The sequence below is a fragment of the Pholis gunnellus genome (genome assembly GCF_910591455.1).
Source record: "Pholis gunnellus genome assembly, chromosome: 5".
In the NCBI taxonomy this organism is placed as follows: Eukaryota; Metazoa; Chordata; class Actinopteri; order Perciformes; family Pholidae; genus Pholis; species Pholis gunnellus.
Genome location: NC_136531.1, coordinates 7958687 through 7978049, shown reverse-complemented (window position 1 = coordinate 7978049; position 19363 = coordinate 7958687). Strand labels below are relative to the sequence as shown.

General features: G+C 41.6%; 2 protein-coding genes across 2 annotated transcripts; one reads left to right on the top strand and one right to left on the bottom strand.

Annotated features, from left to right (window-relative positions):
- Nucleotides 1-4736: 4736 nt before the first annotated feature.
- apela (apelin receptor early endogenous ligand) lies at nucleotides 4737-6336 on the top strand (the record flags this gene model as incomplete). The annotated part of the gene is made up of 2 exons (XM_079159935.1): nucleotides 4737-4812; nucleotides 6248-6336. 2 exons carry the CDS (start codon nucleotides 4737-4739, stop codon nucleotides 6334-6336), a joined length of 165 nt encoding a protein of 54 aa, XP_079016061.1.
- Nucleotides 6337-7783: 1447 nt separating this feature from the next.
- tmem192 (transmembrane protein 192) lies at nucleotides 7784-18489 on the bottom strand. The gene is made up of 6 exons (XM_079159364.1): nucleotides 18371-18489; nucleotides 16957-17112; nucleotides 16196-16457; nucleotides 15960-16082; nucleotides 9506-9611; nucleotides 7784-8542 (listed from the first exon to the last, which is right to left on the bottom strand). Exons 1-6 carry the CDS (start codon nucleotides 18398-18400, stop codon nucleotides 8428-8430), a joined length of 792 nt encoding a protein of 263 aa, XP_079015490.1. The 5' UTR covers nucleotides 18401-18489; the 3' UTR covers nucleotides 7784-8427.
- Nucleotides 18490-19363: the final 874 nt, after the last annotated feature.

Below are 19363 nucleotides of genomic sequence, written 5' to 3'. Positions count from 1 at the left end.
TTAGGATTTAACAAACCAAGTGACTTTTGGCCCCTGAAGCCCTATTGGGGGGGACATCCTGGGGGGTTAGAGGCTGCTCCCTGTTGAGTTTGCCCCTTGACCCCTGAGCCCTCCGTCACTCCTCCACAGTCAGCCGTCTAGCTGCCGACGGAGGGGTGGAGGCGCTCCAGAATAAAGACGAAGTTAATCAACCGTCGTGAGATCCTATCTTTTTTTGTGTCGGAGGAGGAGAAGAAAGAAAGAAGAAGAAAAAAACGCCCGGCTCATTTGTGAGATGGGCTCTGATGGTCCATACTGTCGGTGTGTGTATTGGGTGTTCACTACTGTTCATGTGTATATGCATCCATTGGGGTTTGTATTGGGCAATCTGAGATAAAGGGTTTTAAGAGTAATTAAGCTCTGACTGGCTGCGTCTCTCATTAACACTGACGACCTTTGCGGCATGACAACAGACCAGCTATCACTCTAACGATGGAGAACAAACTGAACCATCAGATCACAATCAACGCGCTCACGTACACACAGGGCTACACCCCAAACCTTTTTTTAGACATCACGGCACGTGACATCTCTGCTACTCTTTTTTTCCCACCAACACTCTCCTCTGGATCCACGAGAAGGAGAGCACATCTACGGTCAATGCGACTCGGGGTATATTTTTGTAGCTCTCGCAAACATTTCAATTGGTTAAGATAAGATTTTACTCTCAAAAAGTAACAACAAACACGACGAGCACAAGCTTTCCTTTAAAACGACAAGTAACAAATGAAATACAAACTTCGTTTAACAAACGCAGACGCTTCCATACATGGCGTACAGGGAAAATGATTTGGGCAACATGAATAAAATCCTCTACAATGGTATACATTTATTTAAATCACAAAATAAATTTGCAACTAATGAGAATTTACTCAAGTATTGCATTCATAGTTTTGTCAGTAAAATGTGAGAGAATCCTCATAATTTCCCAGAGCCAACGGCGACTCATTCAAATGTCTTGTATCGTCGGACCAGCAGTCTATAAAGACAAGATATTCAGTTAATTAGCACACAATGCAAAGCAGGGCATATTTATGTTTGAGAAACTGAAACCAGCAAATGTTTGGCCTTGATTAATACCTCAATTTATTTTGATCAACTAATAGTTGCAGTTTTATTATAGTTATTGAATGTGATTGGGCATCTTTCTAAATGTCTGTTTAAGAATGTCTGGACTGTACAGGTACGTCTGTTTTTGGTGAATGAAGTGAATTTAGTTCCTGACTAATCAACACTTCAACACATTGAAAATATAAATACAATTCCAATAGTACATATTATAGAGCAGTTCTGCAGGCCACAAAGGTCTCATACAACCAGTGACATTAAAAGCGATAGCTGCCACAATATTGTTCTGTGGCGATGTTTTAATTAAGGTTTTGTCATATTGCTCAACCCAACATATTGCTTAATCCAACTGGACACCGATGGGGGATTTTGGATCGGTGTTGGACAGCACCATCCATCCACCACCATCATTAAATCACCAAATAAGGGAATTACTTGAAGAAGAATGGTGTTCCGTAGAGAGACTCTGTCAAAGAGCTGGTGGTGGAGCAACACCTGACTAAGACACTTTATGGTGTTATCTTTCTGTGATTGGTTACCTATCTGTCTGTATATAACTGTTTGTCCATGTTAAGCGTACCTGTGTGTGCAATGCAATAACGTTTGTCTCAGTGGCAAAGAAACAGTCATTTTATGAGGCTCTGTTCCACTCAACAGGTTTTATCAGAAAGGAAGTTCTTTATCTGCGTGTCCTGGACAGGAGATGATGCGAGAGGAAGAAGAAAGTGAAAATTGAGGAGGGGAGGAGAGGCCCAAGCTTCCTCTGACGTCGTAAAGATCACAGCTACTAGGAAGACTCGCAACAGAAGCAATAACGGAAGCTCTGCAGTCTGACTCTGTCCAACTCGTTCCTGAGTTACACACTCGTCCAATGGCGAGTTTAACTGCCTATTAAAGTGAAACAATCGTGAAGGATGGGATGCTGAGTGTGAGTGTCAGATCAATGCTCGGGCTGGGTATAATGGAACACTTTGTGATAGCAATGCTGATACGACACCTTAGTTTTGGTAGCAATTAGAATTAATGATTGTTCTAATTCAATATTTATCCGAAGATTTTTGTCTCGATTAAGTCCAGTACCCGACGCTCATAATCGCACACGAAAGAATAACCTTTGACACGGGAACGAGGTTCATCTGTGCAGTGCAGCCCTGCCAAGGCACCGAAGCAGTTTAATAGGAGGTTGCCCTCTGTGTGTGTCTGTGTGTGTGTGTGTGTGTGTGTGTGTGTGTCTGTGTGTGTGTGTGTGTGTGTGTGTCTGTGTGTGTGTGTGTGTGTGTGTGTGTCTGTGTGTGTGTGTGTGTGTGCTTCTCTCCTAGGGGAGTGTTTGAGCAGGCTGGGTAATCCCTGTAAAGACGTATAATCCCCAGGAAGAGCAAATATTACAACACGCTCTACTCAGTCAAACAGAAAACCTGGTGGGGAGAATTCGGTACGATTCACTTGTTTCTGTTTTGAAGGGCAGATAGTAAGAAGCTGAGAGAAACTGAGTTTAGCAGCAGTTGGATACAGTGGAAACCAGGTGGCTCTGAATGACAATTGAAACGAAATCACCATATTCAAATAGGGAAAATAAAAGTTTTTCGAAAGACAATGGCAACCGATGAAAAGCGCAGCTCGCCACAGAAACGAACTACATACCTCGGCTGAGTGTTTGCAGCAGGATGAATGTGTGTGTACGCTAGTGAGTGTGTGTGTGTGTGTTTGTTAGCTAAATCCATGAGGAATCCCTGTCATTTCAAGCAACATTTTTGCAAACACCATAAAGCAATAAAGGCAAAATGTCAAAAGACATAATGAGACACACACACACACACACACACCACTAAACGAAAAACACAAACTCTGTCTCAGACTCTTTTTTTTATATTTTTGAGGGCTGAAGAGAGCTGAGGGTCCAGATGCTTGTTCAAAGTCTCCGTGACTATTTTTGAGCCCCTGGTCCATTAGTGTCCTGCTGCTTCTCTAATCCTCATTCACATGTAATGGCTGACATTTCATCTTAATGTGTTAATTCATTAGCTTGGTGCTGAATGGAGAGACTCAGTCCACAGAGACGGCCGTAAGCAGACACGCTAATGAGTCCCCACACTTTGCAAAAGTCACTGCAGAGCTAATGCCAAGTGACCTGGTTTACCTGCAAGAAAATCCCCTGGTATACCACCAACTGACAGCCTGCATGAGGTGTTGGGCTGGGTATTATTGGGATATCTCGATACTAGTGCAGAGCTTTTGTACCGATGCATTTTTTGATACCTGAAGAAATTCAAACAAGGTTACTACACTTTTTGTTGTATTTAAACAAACGAGATTTGCTCCGATTAATTAAGTTGTCTAAACACAAGCAGCTATGCATCAACTTTGCTTAAACAAAATATTCTAATTTGTTCAACTTTTATTTTAATAAGCAAAGTTTTAAATCTGACAGGTCATTTGATGCCAGCTTATCTTTCAATAAAAACATTTCTTGAAGGTTGATACATGTAATCATGACAATAATGAGAAGATGCTAACAAAGTGAAGCCATCTTGGAAAGCCAGATGGATTTAGTTTCTTACAGAAGAAGAAACAAAACTGTCTTTTTAGAAAAATACAAAAATCTAACTTGTATCCATTAAGCCTACAAACACACCCTCCCAACATAGACACTCCTGCAGACAGACAGACAGACAGAGACAGACAGTATGGCAACCCTGACAGACAGTAAGGACTTCTTTGTGTGTCGTTAGTCCAATGCATCACTGCATTTCATTCAGTCAGGACACCCGGCCCCGAAATCCTCGATGCAAACACCCCTCTCCACCACCCAAAAGCCCCCAGATGTGTGTGTCCTCCTCAGTGCGGGGGTAGGGGACAACTGAGGAAGGCGGGATCCGGCTCTACTCTCGGCCTTGAAGAACCTGCTATACTTTCAACTTCTTAAATCGCTGCCCTGATGTTGTAAGTGATAAACAAACATGGCCTGCTTCTTTAAACAAGACATTTCTACAAATGTCCCCTTGTGGGATGTATCTATCCATCTATCTAAATATTCCAAACACTCATAGTTGCACACACACACACCCATTCATGCATACACAACTTGCACGCAGGAGAGCCTGCGTTCAAGGGGCAGTTGGAGGGTAAGGAGGGGGCTTCCTGTCATTTGAATTACCCTCTACATGTGGGGTCAATATGTGCAATGCAGAAGTCTGTGTGTGTGTGTGTGTGTGTGTGTGTGTGTGTGTGTGTGTGTGTGTGTGTCTCAGGGGTTGAGGTGGGGGCGGCTGAGGGAGCTACACCCCCTCCCCATTACCCCACCTCCCTCTAAAAAAGGCTGTATAAAGGAGGAGGGGGGAGAAGCACCTTTGTCACTTTGCTCTCAGACATAGAGACAATCACACTCTCACTGGACACACAAACACTTTGAACGCACGCATTCCTCGCGGACCTACTTATTATCCTGAAGAGAAGAGCTTTTTTTCTGGGTACCGGATCCTCCCGTGGTGGGCCATCTGGACTGAAACAGAGCAGGAGAAAGAAAACCACGCTGAGCATCACCAGTCCTGCTCAGGGTCATCAAGACTCTCTAGACCTTTTGGGGAAATTACCCTCAACTAACCTCTTCAGAAGCTGACTGCCGCCCAGCCATGCGGATCTTCAACCTGCTCTACCTGCTGCTGCTGCTCGTCGCCGTTGTAGCGTCAGTCCGCCAGGCCAGGCCAGGTAAGTGTCCCAAAACTCAACCCGTCCAGGTGTTCAGCTTGGTCCAGCAGGTGTCCGTTAAAACAGGGCAGCGCAACCATTGTCCGGTGTTCAACGGCGGTCCTGTTAAATCACTGCGTAATGTGCAATAAACCAGAGAAACAGTACTTAACGTCACGTTAACTATCCTAATTCTCGCTGGGTAAAAAGATGTAACTAGCTTAAACATATTATAATAATAATTAATATAAAAACTTATATTACTAATAATCTAATAGCATCTTCGTTTTTTTTGCTGCAGTAATGATATCACGTAAACCGAAATATGAATTAAGCCCAATGTAGTGTTTGGGTTTTTACATTTGGGAATTTTAGCTTTATTATTTTCTTTTTACACGCCCACTATGTACGTTTTTTTGTTTTTTGATAAAAGGGAAAGCAGAAATCATGCTGCTCCTGCCTGATGGATGCAACAGGTGCGCTTTTTTTTTTTTGCACAACTCCAAGCTGGTTAGCGGCGGTTATCTGCGTTAGCGCGTGTTAAACAGAGGGGCTTTGGGGCTCGAGGTCGTTATTGGGTTCATGTGATGATGGTGAGGAGAGGATGAAGGGAGGAAGAGGGAGGGAGGGAGGGACGGAGAGCGGAGCGCCGCCGGGGATCGCACAGCGGCGACCCTCGTGAGTCTCTTTGTCCCCTGGCTGGAAGGCACTCCGGCGCGCTTTTGTTAATCACGGTGTTAAAACGCCATGCAAATACCCGAGCTGTATTAACATGACATGGAGGAGCAGTGCCAAGTGTAAAGAAGCCTACCTTCAGGCGTGGGGCGCAGTTTCTTTCAGAGGGGGGAGAGAGAGAGAAAGAGAGAGGGGGGGGGGGGGGGGGGGGGGGGGGGGGGAGGAAGAGGGAGTCATAAAGTCATCTGGAAGTTTATCTCTTCCTGGGTTTGGCTGGCAGTCTGTGAACCGCAGGAGTCAAAGTGGATTTATTAGGGACGTTTAAAAATAATCATGTGTTAGGTCTGTGCGTCCCAGTTTATTAGAAGGGTGGGTCGCCTTGAGATGGTAAATGGGTCCAAACAATAAAACCTATGAAAGGGGGGGCTTATCTTTGGTCAACAGAGGAAAACTTGGGACATAATTAGGCTTTTGTTAGTCCCAAAATGTTACTTACTTAGAAAATGGTGACAGTAGGAGGTGTTGTTTTATCACCTTTGGTGCTAAAAAGCTCAGGTTGAGTTACCCTCCTCCACTTGGGACTAATTAGGCCTGTCCGGTGATATGCAGGGGTCCAGCTGCAGACATAAATCTAGCTTTTAAAAGGACTCCTACATCTAAAATGACATTTGATAAGCAGTTACATACATTAAAATATGAATATTGCATGCTACAAATGTAGCATCACGGCTTCTCCATTGGCTTTATTCTGCATATTAAAATTAAAATCTTTTTCTTCCAGATTTCCTGAAGCTACGGAAGAGATACCACAGGCACCATTGCCCACACAGACGCTGCCTGCCTCTCCACTCCAGAGTACCCTTCCCCTAAGGTGAGACATGTGCACTCATAAGTGTGTTTCTGTGTGATAGATGGAAGAAAACAAGGTTACAGAGCCGGCAGGTGGCAGTTAATAAGGTGTGTGTGTGATTAGTGGCAGAGGTGTGTATTCACGTAGAACAGGCGTGCAGGAGGGGGGGGGGGGCTCAGACATAAATCTCACTAACGATGAGGAGGAAGCCTTTAGTGCCGTGGGGACTGTTTAAAGAGAAGGGGGAGTTTCAGCTTTACTTTTCTTGACTCCTGCACAGCTACTTAAAGCTTGTTTTTTTTTGTCATACCCCGAATTCTTTTTAGCTGGACACTAAATTCTGGTTTTCTTCTTCTCCATCACAGGTCGAGGCACACGACCGAAGATGACCTAAGGAGACAAATATGAATGTGAAGCCTCTTGCAGTTGTGCGGCCCAAACACCATGGATGGGTCCCAGTACCAACACATGGATTGTAAAGTGGAAGAGACACCATGAAAATGTCATCTAAAGACGATCAAGTATGTAGCTGCAAAAGAGCTACAAGGAACGGTCTTCATTCCCAATGAAATAAAAAAAAAAAAAAACATACTATGTTTTGGCATCCTGGTGGAAAACGGATCCCAGTTGCAAGCACCTTCCCTCTGTGTCGACAATACTTTAGTGCTGAACGAGAACAAGTGAAAAGGAGTAACAACATCATGAAGTATATTCGACGTTCAACTTAAAAGCTACGGACCAAAGAGCTGGAATCATCTTAGTGAATGCAGCGACGATGAACAGCATCCACAAAGTATTCCTACAAAGTGTCTATAATGCATGTATGCACTTCAAATGTTTATTGAGTTACATTTAAAATACTTTTTAATAAAAAAAAAATGTATCAATGTAGTGTCTTGTTTTTCCTTCATGTGTTTGTGTGTTAAAACAACAAAAGGAATGGAATGAAGCAATTTTGAGGATTGATGGTAATTGTGAAATACAGGTTTTTAAGGCAGACTCCATTTAAAATTTGGGCTACTCTAAGGACAGAGTACAAGAAATATCTGTAAATGTGTAACCTGTAAGCCTAAAATCAAACATGGCTACCGATACCTGCTGTAGTCCAGATAACTGGGCTCTCAGTTGAAGCCACGTGGTAAAGGAGTCGTAAATGCAGCGCTCCCTGTGGAGTTACGGACGCCAGAGCATAGAGAAATCACAATGGGGCGCAAACACCAAGGGCTCAAATGACGACCCCAATATTTCGTTAACGTAGATTCCCCTGACACAGAAAAGGTGAGGCGGGAAAAGACATTCACATGTTGACACGGCGGTGTCTCTGTTGTTTGGGGCTTTTTCTTTTAGCTCTTACAATACTCTATATACAAAAAAAAAAAACACACTTACTTTGTGTTTCACTGAAGTAAACTGTGTCAACTGTCACTCCTGAAAAGGCTTAAAACACAAATGAAATAAAGAAAAACGTGTTTATTACATATTTATTAGAATCTGATCACAAATACACAAACTCAATGATTAAACAGATAGAAAAAAACTGCTACCAAACGAAGCATTTACACATTCGGACAGATAAAATACCACTTACGGACATTTACAGCGTTGCACGATCGGTTTCTTTTGTTCGACCGCGATGAGTGAAAACATCTCCGACTCTTTCAGCTCCTCCTCAGTGCAGATGAGCTCTAAAAACAATTTTGCCCCTTCCGTTTCTCTCACAAGCGGCGGCGTACGCGGGTCACCGGAGGTTGTAACACAGTGATAAAAACCCCTCACCTCTGATCTGTGACCCAAGACTGCTCTGCTCCTCCTCCCACTTTGCCTCTCTAACTGCCCTCCACTTACAGCTCACCTCCTCCTGCGCTATCTGTCCGTCTCAGGTGCGTCGTGCCGAAGCCCTCCCATCTCATGTCTGTGCGCACAGGTGCTTGTGTGCACAGGGATTTCCTTGCTTTTAGTCTTTTATCCAGTAGTTTTTCTTCCAGCTTCTCGTCATCTCTTTCAAACCCACAGATCCCCCTCTCCTTTGTGTCGAGAGAGCGGAGTGTTGAAGCGATCGGGCTCTGGCTCACGAGGAGGAGGAGGAGGAGGAAGAGGAGGCCGGACTGTGGTCAGTGCTGAGCGGTGAGGTTGAGCAGCCTCTTGCTCAGTAAGGTGTTGTGCTGCTTCAGGTACTCTATCAGGTCGGCCTGTTTCTCCACCACCTCCTGCAGATTGGAGCCATCTCTGTGACACAAACAATAACACAGGAGCCCTTTTTCACACGTGGAATCTGCAACACCAACGTCATCTGTCTAAAGCCTTATATATCTTATTCCTCTGTGTCATAGAGCTAAATTGATCTCCAGAAACTGTTAAAACACATGAATGAACCACACGGTTGCAGCTGGTGACACCTTTCTTTATTACCATGTATTGGGGAACTGAATGGGAACTTTATTCGGAGTCAATCGCTCACACGCCAACTTGATGTTGTAAATATTGACTAGCGCAGCAAATCTCTGGTTAAAAATATAGTCCCCAACAAATAGAGTTTACTCCTAAATGAGAAAAACTACAGTCCCCACCTGTTTTAGGAAATCCATTCAGAGATCATTAAGCACTTCTTTGAAAATATTTACATCTTCAGGAGGAAAGAAATGTGCTTGAAGCCACAGACAAGCTGGACAAGTCGGGAAAAACTGACTATAACTTTGATGCTTTTAGTCTTTTCAGGGGCTTTGTTAACAATACATAAAATAATAATAATATAATATAGAATGTGGCCCAGTACATAACGTTTAAATAATGTAAGTAACATAAGTTACACACACAAATGTTTCATATCAGTTCTATTTAAACACGACTAGACGATGGAAGTTGGAAAATAATGACTTGAAGGTAGAAACGTGGTGTTCATTTTCTCATAAAGGCCACAACAGTGATGTATTTTTAAATGATTTTGCCGTTGAAGAGGGCCAGGGATAAAACAAAGTGTAGAAAAGTGTTGGCTAGATATTCAAACAGAGAGCAGTTGGCATGAATCAAAGCTGAACATTTGAGGAGGGATATTAATGGTCTAATAAGTGTTGCAGATTTTCAGAACTGATTTAATTATCTTCGTGAACGTCAGACCAAAACCCACATTTAATATCTCTGAGTTCATTTCTCTCTTAGCTTTGTGTGGGTGACTGAGTGAAATCGCTGTACCTGAAGCCGGTCTCCCTCGGCAGACTCGTGACACTGTGGTTGAGTGAATGCTCTTCTTGGCTCACATCCGGTGCAGCTCGCTCCCTGTTGAACCGCATCACTTGGACTAAAGCCACAAACGAACCACAAACAAAAAAAAACACTCAGTTGGTTTTCCCTTAACATCCTCAAACCAGCGTTTTATCTTTTTCAGCTGCACACAAAGACACGCAGACATTATCGGGCAGTGAGAGCCGTCCTACCAACATTAATCACTCAGGTGACAAACTGCACACATTTGTGTGTGTGTGTGTGTTTTTTAACAGTTTTCCATTCCTCTCCCTCTCCTAAACACACACTGGCTGTTATATCCTGCACTTAGTCCTTATGAGCTGCCATATCCTGCACTCAAACCTCTAATTCTCCCACCCTAAACATACACCTTTACACAAGGGGCGGGGTTAGCAGCAAGGTGTGGAGTGTCCAGTAGCTGGAAGAGGAGCCACAGCCAAAATATGGCAGATGTTGGTGCTGTTTGAATCAAGATAAAGCCGTGTGTGTGTGTGTGTGTGTGTGTGTGTGTGTGTGTGTGTGTGTGTGTGGGGTTGCAGGCCGAATGTGTGAGGAAGGGCAGAGGGAGCAGTGTTGATAAGACTTGAGTGTCATTAGCCAGAGGAAATTGTCAAGGAGGTTCTAAAGAGCGCTATCTTTACTTTGCTACAGTGCAGCATCTCAGCATCCACACTCACACACAATCTAAAGAAATACTGCACATTCCTGCATAATGAGGCCTTAAATCTGTGTGTGAGTCTGTGTGTGTGTGTGTGTGTGTGTGTGTGTGTGTGTGTGTGTCGGTAAATATAGCAAAAGCAAGCAGGTATGTGTGAGAGAGAAAGACATTCCAGAAAGACAGAGAAATAAAGAGTTTCAGAAATGACAAAGCGGAAACACAAACTGCTGTCAAATAAATACCAACAGGGCAGAAGATTTGTCTTTAAAAAAAAAAAAAAAAATGTTTGCATGCACACATCACTGAGAATGACCGGGTCAAGGAAACACTTTGACTAAAGCATTTATATTCACAGCGGCATATTTAAAAAAGTGTATTAATTAGGCTAATAAATGTATTATGCTTTTAAAATGTATGATAATAGATTTACTTTGATTGTCCGACACCGTTGACTACGGTGCTGGTCCTCCATTGGTTCACATGTATTTCCCCCAGTGAACCTTGCAGCTTATGAACATAATAAAAAAAGTGGGAAATTCCTTAAATATCAATACATTTTAAAGGATTCTTAAACATCCTAATTATTGATTTTTGAATAAGTTCTTTTAGAAATAAATTTCATATTATATTTTATAAAGATACATTGTAATCAGTGTAGACATTGTTTAAGGTTTGTTGTTGGTTAGCAGTGCACGTGTCATCATCGTGGTTTTGTATTTTATAGAGAGAAAGAGTTAAGCTTTTTGAAATAATGTAACTATAACGTGCTTTTGAAAGCTCCACAGGCTTCATTTGGTTTCTCTGTTGTTGTTTGTTTCTTGAAATTTTTTTTGTTAATTGTTGTTATTTATAACAATAAAGAAATGAAGACGTGTACATGCAACAGTAATTAATAAGACTGAGTATTGCACATCTGTTACTCTTTCAACCTTAATTTCACCCAAATAGCTTGCTTGTATTTGTACGATCAGCAAACCTGTAAATACCCTGAATTAGTGCACAACCAGAGACGGGTGAAGGGTTATTAGGATGAGGTCATTCAGGTCTGTGGAGTTCAGTGTTACTACAGCAGGGGGCTAAGTATAGAGATACTCTGATGGACGGACAGATGGACAGACGGATGGAGGGAGCACCGTAAAAGGAAGTGACACTTTTCACGCGTCCCTGTTAGAGACTCTGAAGCACTCACACGACCGGACAGACAGTGCTCAGACCTGATTCTCCTTCCAGGTGATAACAGTGGAGCTGCGGAGGTGCTAACAGCTGATGGGTGCCACAAAAAAAAGTGCTCACAACTCTGCACTGCCTGAATCAAAATCAAAGAACCGGGAGGAAATGGATCCCAACAACCACGGAGCCTGACAAGAGCGGCGCGATCACCTTTCAGTCGCAACGCTGCACATTGAAGGAGATCAAAAGAAGAATGCGAGTCTGTGGTAAAGAAATGCTGCTCATGAATCTGTGTCACACACAGGAGCTGTAGGTTCACAAGATGCTCAGGCTAATCACAATTAAGTAAGCTGTCCAGAGTTACAGTTTTGATACTTTTACATGAAGAGTACAGCTTGTAAATGTACTGTAACAGCGGACTGGTGTTAACTTGAGCTCTTTAAAATCCTTTTTAAACTGCAGAAAATCACGAGGCTTAACTTACAGGTCTGGATGCTCCTGATCCTGACATGGGTTTGAGCAGGTTTCAATTTAGGGATAAACATGTTTCTATAACTATAACATGATTACTGTATGTTTATTATACGATTAGTCAACTTAAAGTTGTGTTTTTCTTTTAAGTGCAAGTTTTTAAAGACACAAATTTCCACCAGATTATGAATTATAACCAGTTTGAATGATGGCGAGACATCTGAAGCATCCCTGTTTAGAACAGATTTCATACAAAGCCTGGTATATGGTCATCCATCTGTATACAGTGCAGTACAGCGCATAGAGGAAACAAAAAGAATGAATAATGCAACCATCAGTGGGAGCGAAGCAAACATTCAGACTATTCATACGGTGCAGGAGTTCAACAACTGATACAAAAATAGAAAAGCATAATAAAAAGAGAGTATCTGGTATAGTGTATTGTAGTGTAGTGTTGTGCGGATGATGTAAGGATTGTTGATAATACAACATCATTTATCATCCCACTATTGAATCGCCCAGGTAGCTCTACTAGTGGAGTCCTTAACGCAGCGGGCCGGGGTTCAGATCCGACCTGTGGCCCTTCGCTGCATGTCTTCCCCTTTCTCATCTGTTCTATCTCGCTACTGAATAAAGGGCAAAAACAATCATCTTAAAGAAAGTTAGCAATGTTAGTCTTGTCGAATAGCACATGGCGGTTCGCGCGCGTGTGTGTGTGTGATAGTTATATGCTGTCTGTATCTGTTTCAGAGTGTGTGTCGACCCCGCGCCCTGCAGTGCTTACACTAAGTTCTGGCGAGGCAGAGGAGAGAGATGTATTCTAAGTTCAGCCTTTGAAGGCCAAGACATGGCTTTGATGTGCATGGAGGTCTATGGAGGGGAGTGTATTCATGTTAAAATGAGAGAGGCAGAAACATACAGCAAACCTCAAAGACACACACACACACACTCTTACAATGAGCATGCACTTCAAAGAGAAGTTGAACGAGGCCTTCCTGTATGGACTTCATAGCCGCAGGCATTATATCTCTCCTTCTCTGTCGCCTCTGAAATGAGTTTTTAGTTTCTTCTTCTTCTTCCGTCCTCGTGAACTCGCTGATGTCACCTTGACTCTGCATCAGTGGGCGAATGTGCGTGCGTGCTTGAGGAAAGGTTTGCGCTGCGAGGCGTCGCTGGGTTTGCGTCGTGGCTGACTGCACTGATCTGAGCAGGAATGTGGCGGCCGAACACAGATCCCCCCCACAAGCTGGATCCCCCCACACTGTAAACACGGGGACAATGTGTGTGTGTGTGTGTCAGTGTGTTTGGGTGGAGTGGGTCGAGGGCTACCCTTTGGCTAGGCTAAATCCTAATGCCTCTTATCTTCTCTTCGAGCCTCTCTGATATCTCAAACCGAAATCTGTGCCCTTCAGCTGCCAAACCTTTAATATGGATTTCCTTTCATTACAGATTCTTCAATTTCAATATCCTCTGGTACAGCGGCTTTAATAGCAGTTTTTCTTTACCGGGAGAGGAAGGCCAGTGCATTGGACTTCATCTAACACTCTAAATATGTATGTTTATTGTCTGTAACTGTTGAAAAATATCCCAGATTTCAAATTACAGATGTTTAATTTAGAATACACACTAAAGAAGATTTATCGCAGAATACTGATACTAGTATGAGGCTGGGTATGATTGAAAACGTTTCGATATCAGTGCCACGTTGCAGAAGGTTCCGTGTCATAAACCATAGACTTCTTGATGCTTTACTTTTTTTAAATTAAACCCAAATTACATCAGGGTTCAACTTCGTCTTACCACAAAACAGCTGTCCAAAAACTACGCCTCAATAAAATTCAGTCTAAAAGAAGCACAATGATTTACTTTTTGAGGAGTTTTTTAAAAGTAGGTGGTAGAGACATGCTTCATGAAACAAACAGCTGAGATTTAAATAGGATTTTCAATATCTAAAAATCACACAAAATGTTTTATATAATATTCAAAAACCTTGTTACAGAATTACATGCATGCCACTAGAGCTGCAAGACGTGTCCTTTCTGTCTTTAAAGATCCTGATGTTGCTGACGTTTGGAGGAATCTCGAGATTCTACCAAGCGAGTACTTTTCATGAGACGGTGGCTAAATATTTGAATAACCACCGACCCCTGACCTCAAAATCCAAGATGGCTGCTCCGCGCGTCAACAGTAAATAAAGTAATATACGGTTTATTAGCACTTCTGTCTTAACTGTGTCAAATTAAATCAGTCATACATACAGTATTGCTCGACTTGTGTGTCCGACGGTTTTTTGTATGTGTTGTTATTAACTGGTTTTACTAATAAGAGCCAACATGGCCGGAACAAACCCCATTTAGTTATTTGTTATTCTGAATACTCCTAATTCTAATTTCAGAGGTAAATGATGTTTACACCAACTAGACAAAACGTTCTAGAAGTGACATTTAACAATAACTACATTAAATCCTTGTAAGTTATTCGAGGCCCAATGCAGAATCTTAACGTACACAGAAAAATAATATTAGAACAAAAGAAGACATCAAGCAGAGTCACATCAGGGGATGCTTTGTGAAAACAGCCGACACGGCAGAAACGTTTGCACTCGAACCGGCGAAACACAATTTGTTCCTCCATCTGCTGTACTGCACTTTATATAGATGGACGACAATAAAGTTGGTCTTATCTGATCTCTCTTATCTCATTGATGATACCATCGACAAACCACAACCTGCATGTGAGATGTCACCTGTTTAATTCAAAGCATGTGCAGAGAGCATGTTGGGATAATTATAAAAGTCTCCCCCACTCAGCAGTTAAATATGAAGTATACATTTCATATGAGAGCCAGCTGCAAAACAGCATTTAATTCACAAGGTAAGTTACGACTAGTGAAGTTAGTCAGTTAGTCATATATTTGTCATTTTTACATGTTAAATCAACATTTTGTCCTGAATACCTAAACCCAAAGGGGTTGAATCCCTCGGGTAGATTCTTTTGCAGCTTAAGGCCGTTTCAACAAAGCGACCGACACACTGGAGTCAGATGGAGTTACATTAAACTCAAGCAATTTGTTCCCGACTTCAAAAACAAGAATAAAAAGATGGATATGTGGGGGTATCATCCAAAGTTTGCATGGTGTTTGTATCAAAAGCAAATAATCAGCTGATCGGCAGAGAGACAGAGACAGAGAGAGAGAGAGAGAGACAGAGTGGGAGAGACAGAGGGAGAGAGAGACAGAGGGAGAGACAGAGGGAGGACAGAGAGCTGAATGGTTGATTGTCATGCTGTCGAGTCTGAAAAGGGCAGGGCAGGTATTGTGATGCGAATGTGCTCAGATAGAGAGTGGGGGGTAGTGTGTGTGTGTGTGTGTGTGTGTGTGTGTGTGTGTATAATGTAATCTACAGGGTGTGTCTCTCCATCTAACACTGCTGATGTAACTACCACCATCCACAGGAAAATGGTGGTGCTCCTGTAACACTGGAGGACGGGGGCTTTTCTTTCATACCTCGTCGATCTGTGTGAGACATTAAACAATTCACACAGACTTTACAGTCGGAAAGCAAAAGGCTGCCCGGTTGCCTTTTAGCAAGTAATACGTAAGAATCTAATAAACAATAAAATATAGATACAGGAAGCAATGTCTTTATTACTAACTGAGGAAAAAACATTTTATTTGATGAAGCTGTTAAGCTGTGAGCCCTCTTTATTGTTCATGTGCTACTTTTTATTTTTCACTGCTCAGATTTGCTATTTTTTTTTCTACATTGCTGCTGAGTTTCTGTTCATTAGCTCAGATTTAACGTTTCTTTACTCTCATTATATTCTTGTTCTTTCTTTCGTTTTTAGACTATTACGCACCGTTTCATTCTCACCAGTCACAAGACACCTTCATTGCACAGTGTGACGACAATTAAAATTAATTGAATTTTTTTCTTTTATCTTTGAAGTTGGATTCTTTACCCCGTTTTCATCTTTGGGAGGGAGTGGGCCTGTGTGTGTGTGTGTGTGTGTGTGTGTGCATTGAAAGTCTGATATATTGTATGCAACCAAATGTAAACCATATACCTGCTGTCCTACAAAATATCGTAACTGAGATCCGTTTACCTGTGTAATAGAGGAGGCACGGCAATGCAACCAAGAGCTCCAACCCCAGCACGCTGAGCAGCATGTAGGTTTGCACAGTCGATGATAATCGCACGGCCAGAATAACCAGCAGCAGAACATTTCCTGCACAGAAACATACAGAAATACAAACACACCTTTAGCGTTACTGCCATCTTGTGGTGGAAACTGACCTCTACATGTTCAGTAAACGGGTTCCGAGTTGTGTGCAGCTGTACCTGCAGAGTGCACGGTGAGCGGCAGATGCTTCAGTCCCTGCGTTTGTCTGTAGAATCGCAGGTATCCTCTGCTCCTGGCCTGGCTGTGGTGGTGCTGCACACACCCAGTGAACAACAGCACCAGCACCCATAAACACACCTTCCCAAACACAATGACACTGTCGCCTCGCACGTTACCCAAAATACTCAAACACACCTCCTTTTGCCCCAACTCCAAGACACACAGCACTGCCACACACATTGACAACACCACATACACAACCTGAAAGGAAGGAGAGAGCACTGTGAGTGAGACAGATGAGCAGGAGACGATAAGACAGCACAGACCAGCACACACTGTCAATATTATTACACATTGAAAATAAAAAAGGTCACTGCCAGTATCCAGGTTAGGAAGGCAGGTTAGATAAATGTCTTTAAATGTGTTGCGTTTTAATACACAAGTATAGGGCTTTAGATGACTAATTGATTATCAAAGTAATCATTTCAGCACTAAATTACAGTGGCAAAAACATTACAATAATTTCAAAAATGAAATACTAATAATCAATAAATATATAATAAATAATATATATAAATATTATATAATGAATAATATATAATACAAATATTATCTCAAACTTGGTTTAAACATTTTGCTCTCAGCAGTTTATTTTCAAATTCAACTGTTTTTTTAAATGAATTTGTAGTCCAAAATAATTCAGTTTTTCTGTTTTCTGTTCTGTGTTTTCAAAGTGTGTGTGTGTGTGTGTGTGTCTTACATGCAGCAGAGACAGCAGGGCGGCATGGCAGGGTGTTGGAACGGTCTGAAACTCTCTCCTGATGGCGGAGTAAAGGGCGTCGGCAGAGATCAGAGGTCCGTCCACCAAAGAGTCCTCCTCTGTGCTTCGTGACATATCTACCGAGGAGGCTGCCGGCTAAAACAAACACCGTGTTATAAAGTTACAACAGGCCCGTCTTTAAATAGACAACAGAGATACATAACATGCACAACAGAGTAGTTGATTTAACAGCAAAGAAATGCATCTATACATATCAGATACATTACACGTACCGTATATTCTGCATCTACTATGTCCCTTTGACCACCATGTTCTTCCATAAACATCTTATTCATGCACACTGGTCTAAAGTAACAAACTGTACATAACTTTCTAATGTTGCACCTGATTTATATGTGATTTATGTATATGTTTCTTTTTTAATTGCATCATGTTCCTACTTACTCTTCTGTTTCTAGTGTCACTATATTTCCCACCAGGGGAACAATCAAGTTGTCTCTTATCCAGTGGTGGAAAGTAACTAAGTACATGTACTCAAGTACTGTACGTATACTGAGGTACTTGTACTTTACTTGAGTATTTCCATTTTCTGCAACTTTACACGTGTGCACTACAACTCAGAGGGACATATCGTACTTTTACGCCACAAACTTTAGTTTCTTTGCAGATTTAGATTAATAATAAAAAATATAATCAACAAACAAATGACGACGGATTACAACAGGTTAGGATAAATACATAGAGCGGTGTATAAAGCAGTTTAAATTAGCTCCAGCTTTAGCAGCCTTAATATTGAAGTGATGTATACATTCATGCATCAATATTAATGACCTTATCCTGAAATGCATCACAAGTACTTTTGGTAGTTATTTTGAGGCAGTATTACAACAGTACTTATCCTCATATCTGTGAGTACTCATGTAATTGATCATCTTCCAGTAATGACTAATGGCTCATTCCACTTCAAAAGACAACAACAACAACAAAATACATCTCACAACTAACTGACTAGAACCCACCCGGACCACCATTTATCAATGAAAGGACCGAGGGGAGCAATAACAGCTGCTCAGTTTATTTAACACATATCTGTGTGTGACTATGTGTTTGTACCTGAAAGTGAAAGTGAAACCCTAAACCTTAGAAATGATTAATCTAAAAATATGCACCACAACAAACATGACATTCACAAAACAGGAAACAGCCGAGGAAACCCACGAAATAACGTCTTGCTTATCTGATCATTTTATATGATATAACCGTTGCTACACGACAGATACACAGTCGTATATCTTGCTGTTTTTAGCTTGGTGGCTAGCTAACACAGGCTAACTAGCACACAGAGCGCGTAGCTGTTGATGTGTCCAGTCAAAGGTGAACGACGGGTACATACTGCATAAAGAGAGGGTCCCTTTGACTCCATTTTGTTTTGATGTCCCACGTTTTTAAAGAAGAAATTACAAAACAACAACAAACAACCATTAGCTTACATGCTCTAAAAGGGGCGGGTAGGAAACGTAGGAAAATATTGGTGCATTTCCGGTCCCCTTACTTTATGTTTCCGATCTCTGTTGAACTTCAGTTCCTAGCACAATTAATCCAGCAATTTGATTGTAATTACTTGCAGAACAATAGTCCTGTATTCCTATTCAACAGCAGTGCAATAATTACTATATTTTGTTAGTTGTGTTTATATTGGCTGCCAGAGGATTTACAGAAGACAATTCTTAATACTTTACTGTTTTGATAACTGTGCATACAAAAACAACAACCTTTGGTTCCCATAAGATTCCTCATCAAGCCATCTCTATTATCCGAGGAAATCTTTTACTTTTTGCTTTACACAAATACAGAAACAAGCAATTTTAGGCATCAATTGCTGGTAATATTAAGAATTTGACACAAGTTTTGTTCTACACAGAGTTATGGTAATTCAGCCTGGGGGTTGATTGTCGATTGTTTACAGCCAATTCTATGGATGAGTGTTGGGGAACACAGATCACAAAGCTGTGTCTTGTTTGGCTGTCATGGTGGAAAGTAAATACTCAACGTGCACTTACTCAAGTACTGTACTGTAATGTGTTTCATTACAATGCCACTGAATATTCCACAACCTTACAGAGGTACATTATACTCCATATTTGTCAAACAGCTATAGACATTAGAAGTTTTAATGTACAACAAAATGACACATTTATAAAAGCAGATATTTGAAATTCAACCACCCAACATTTGATATATAATAGTTACAAATAATCAGCTACAAAATTAAAATACTATTTACACAGTAATGAATAGCAAGGGCGGCGACCATTCTTGAAGTACTTTTTTACACTTTAAGTACATTTTGTTGAAATAACTTCTGTACTTTTGATGCAGGACTTTT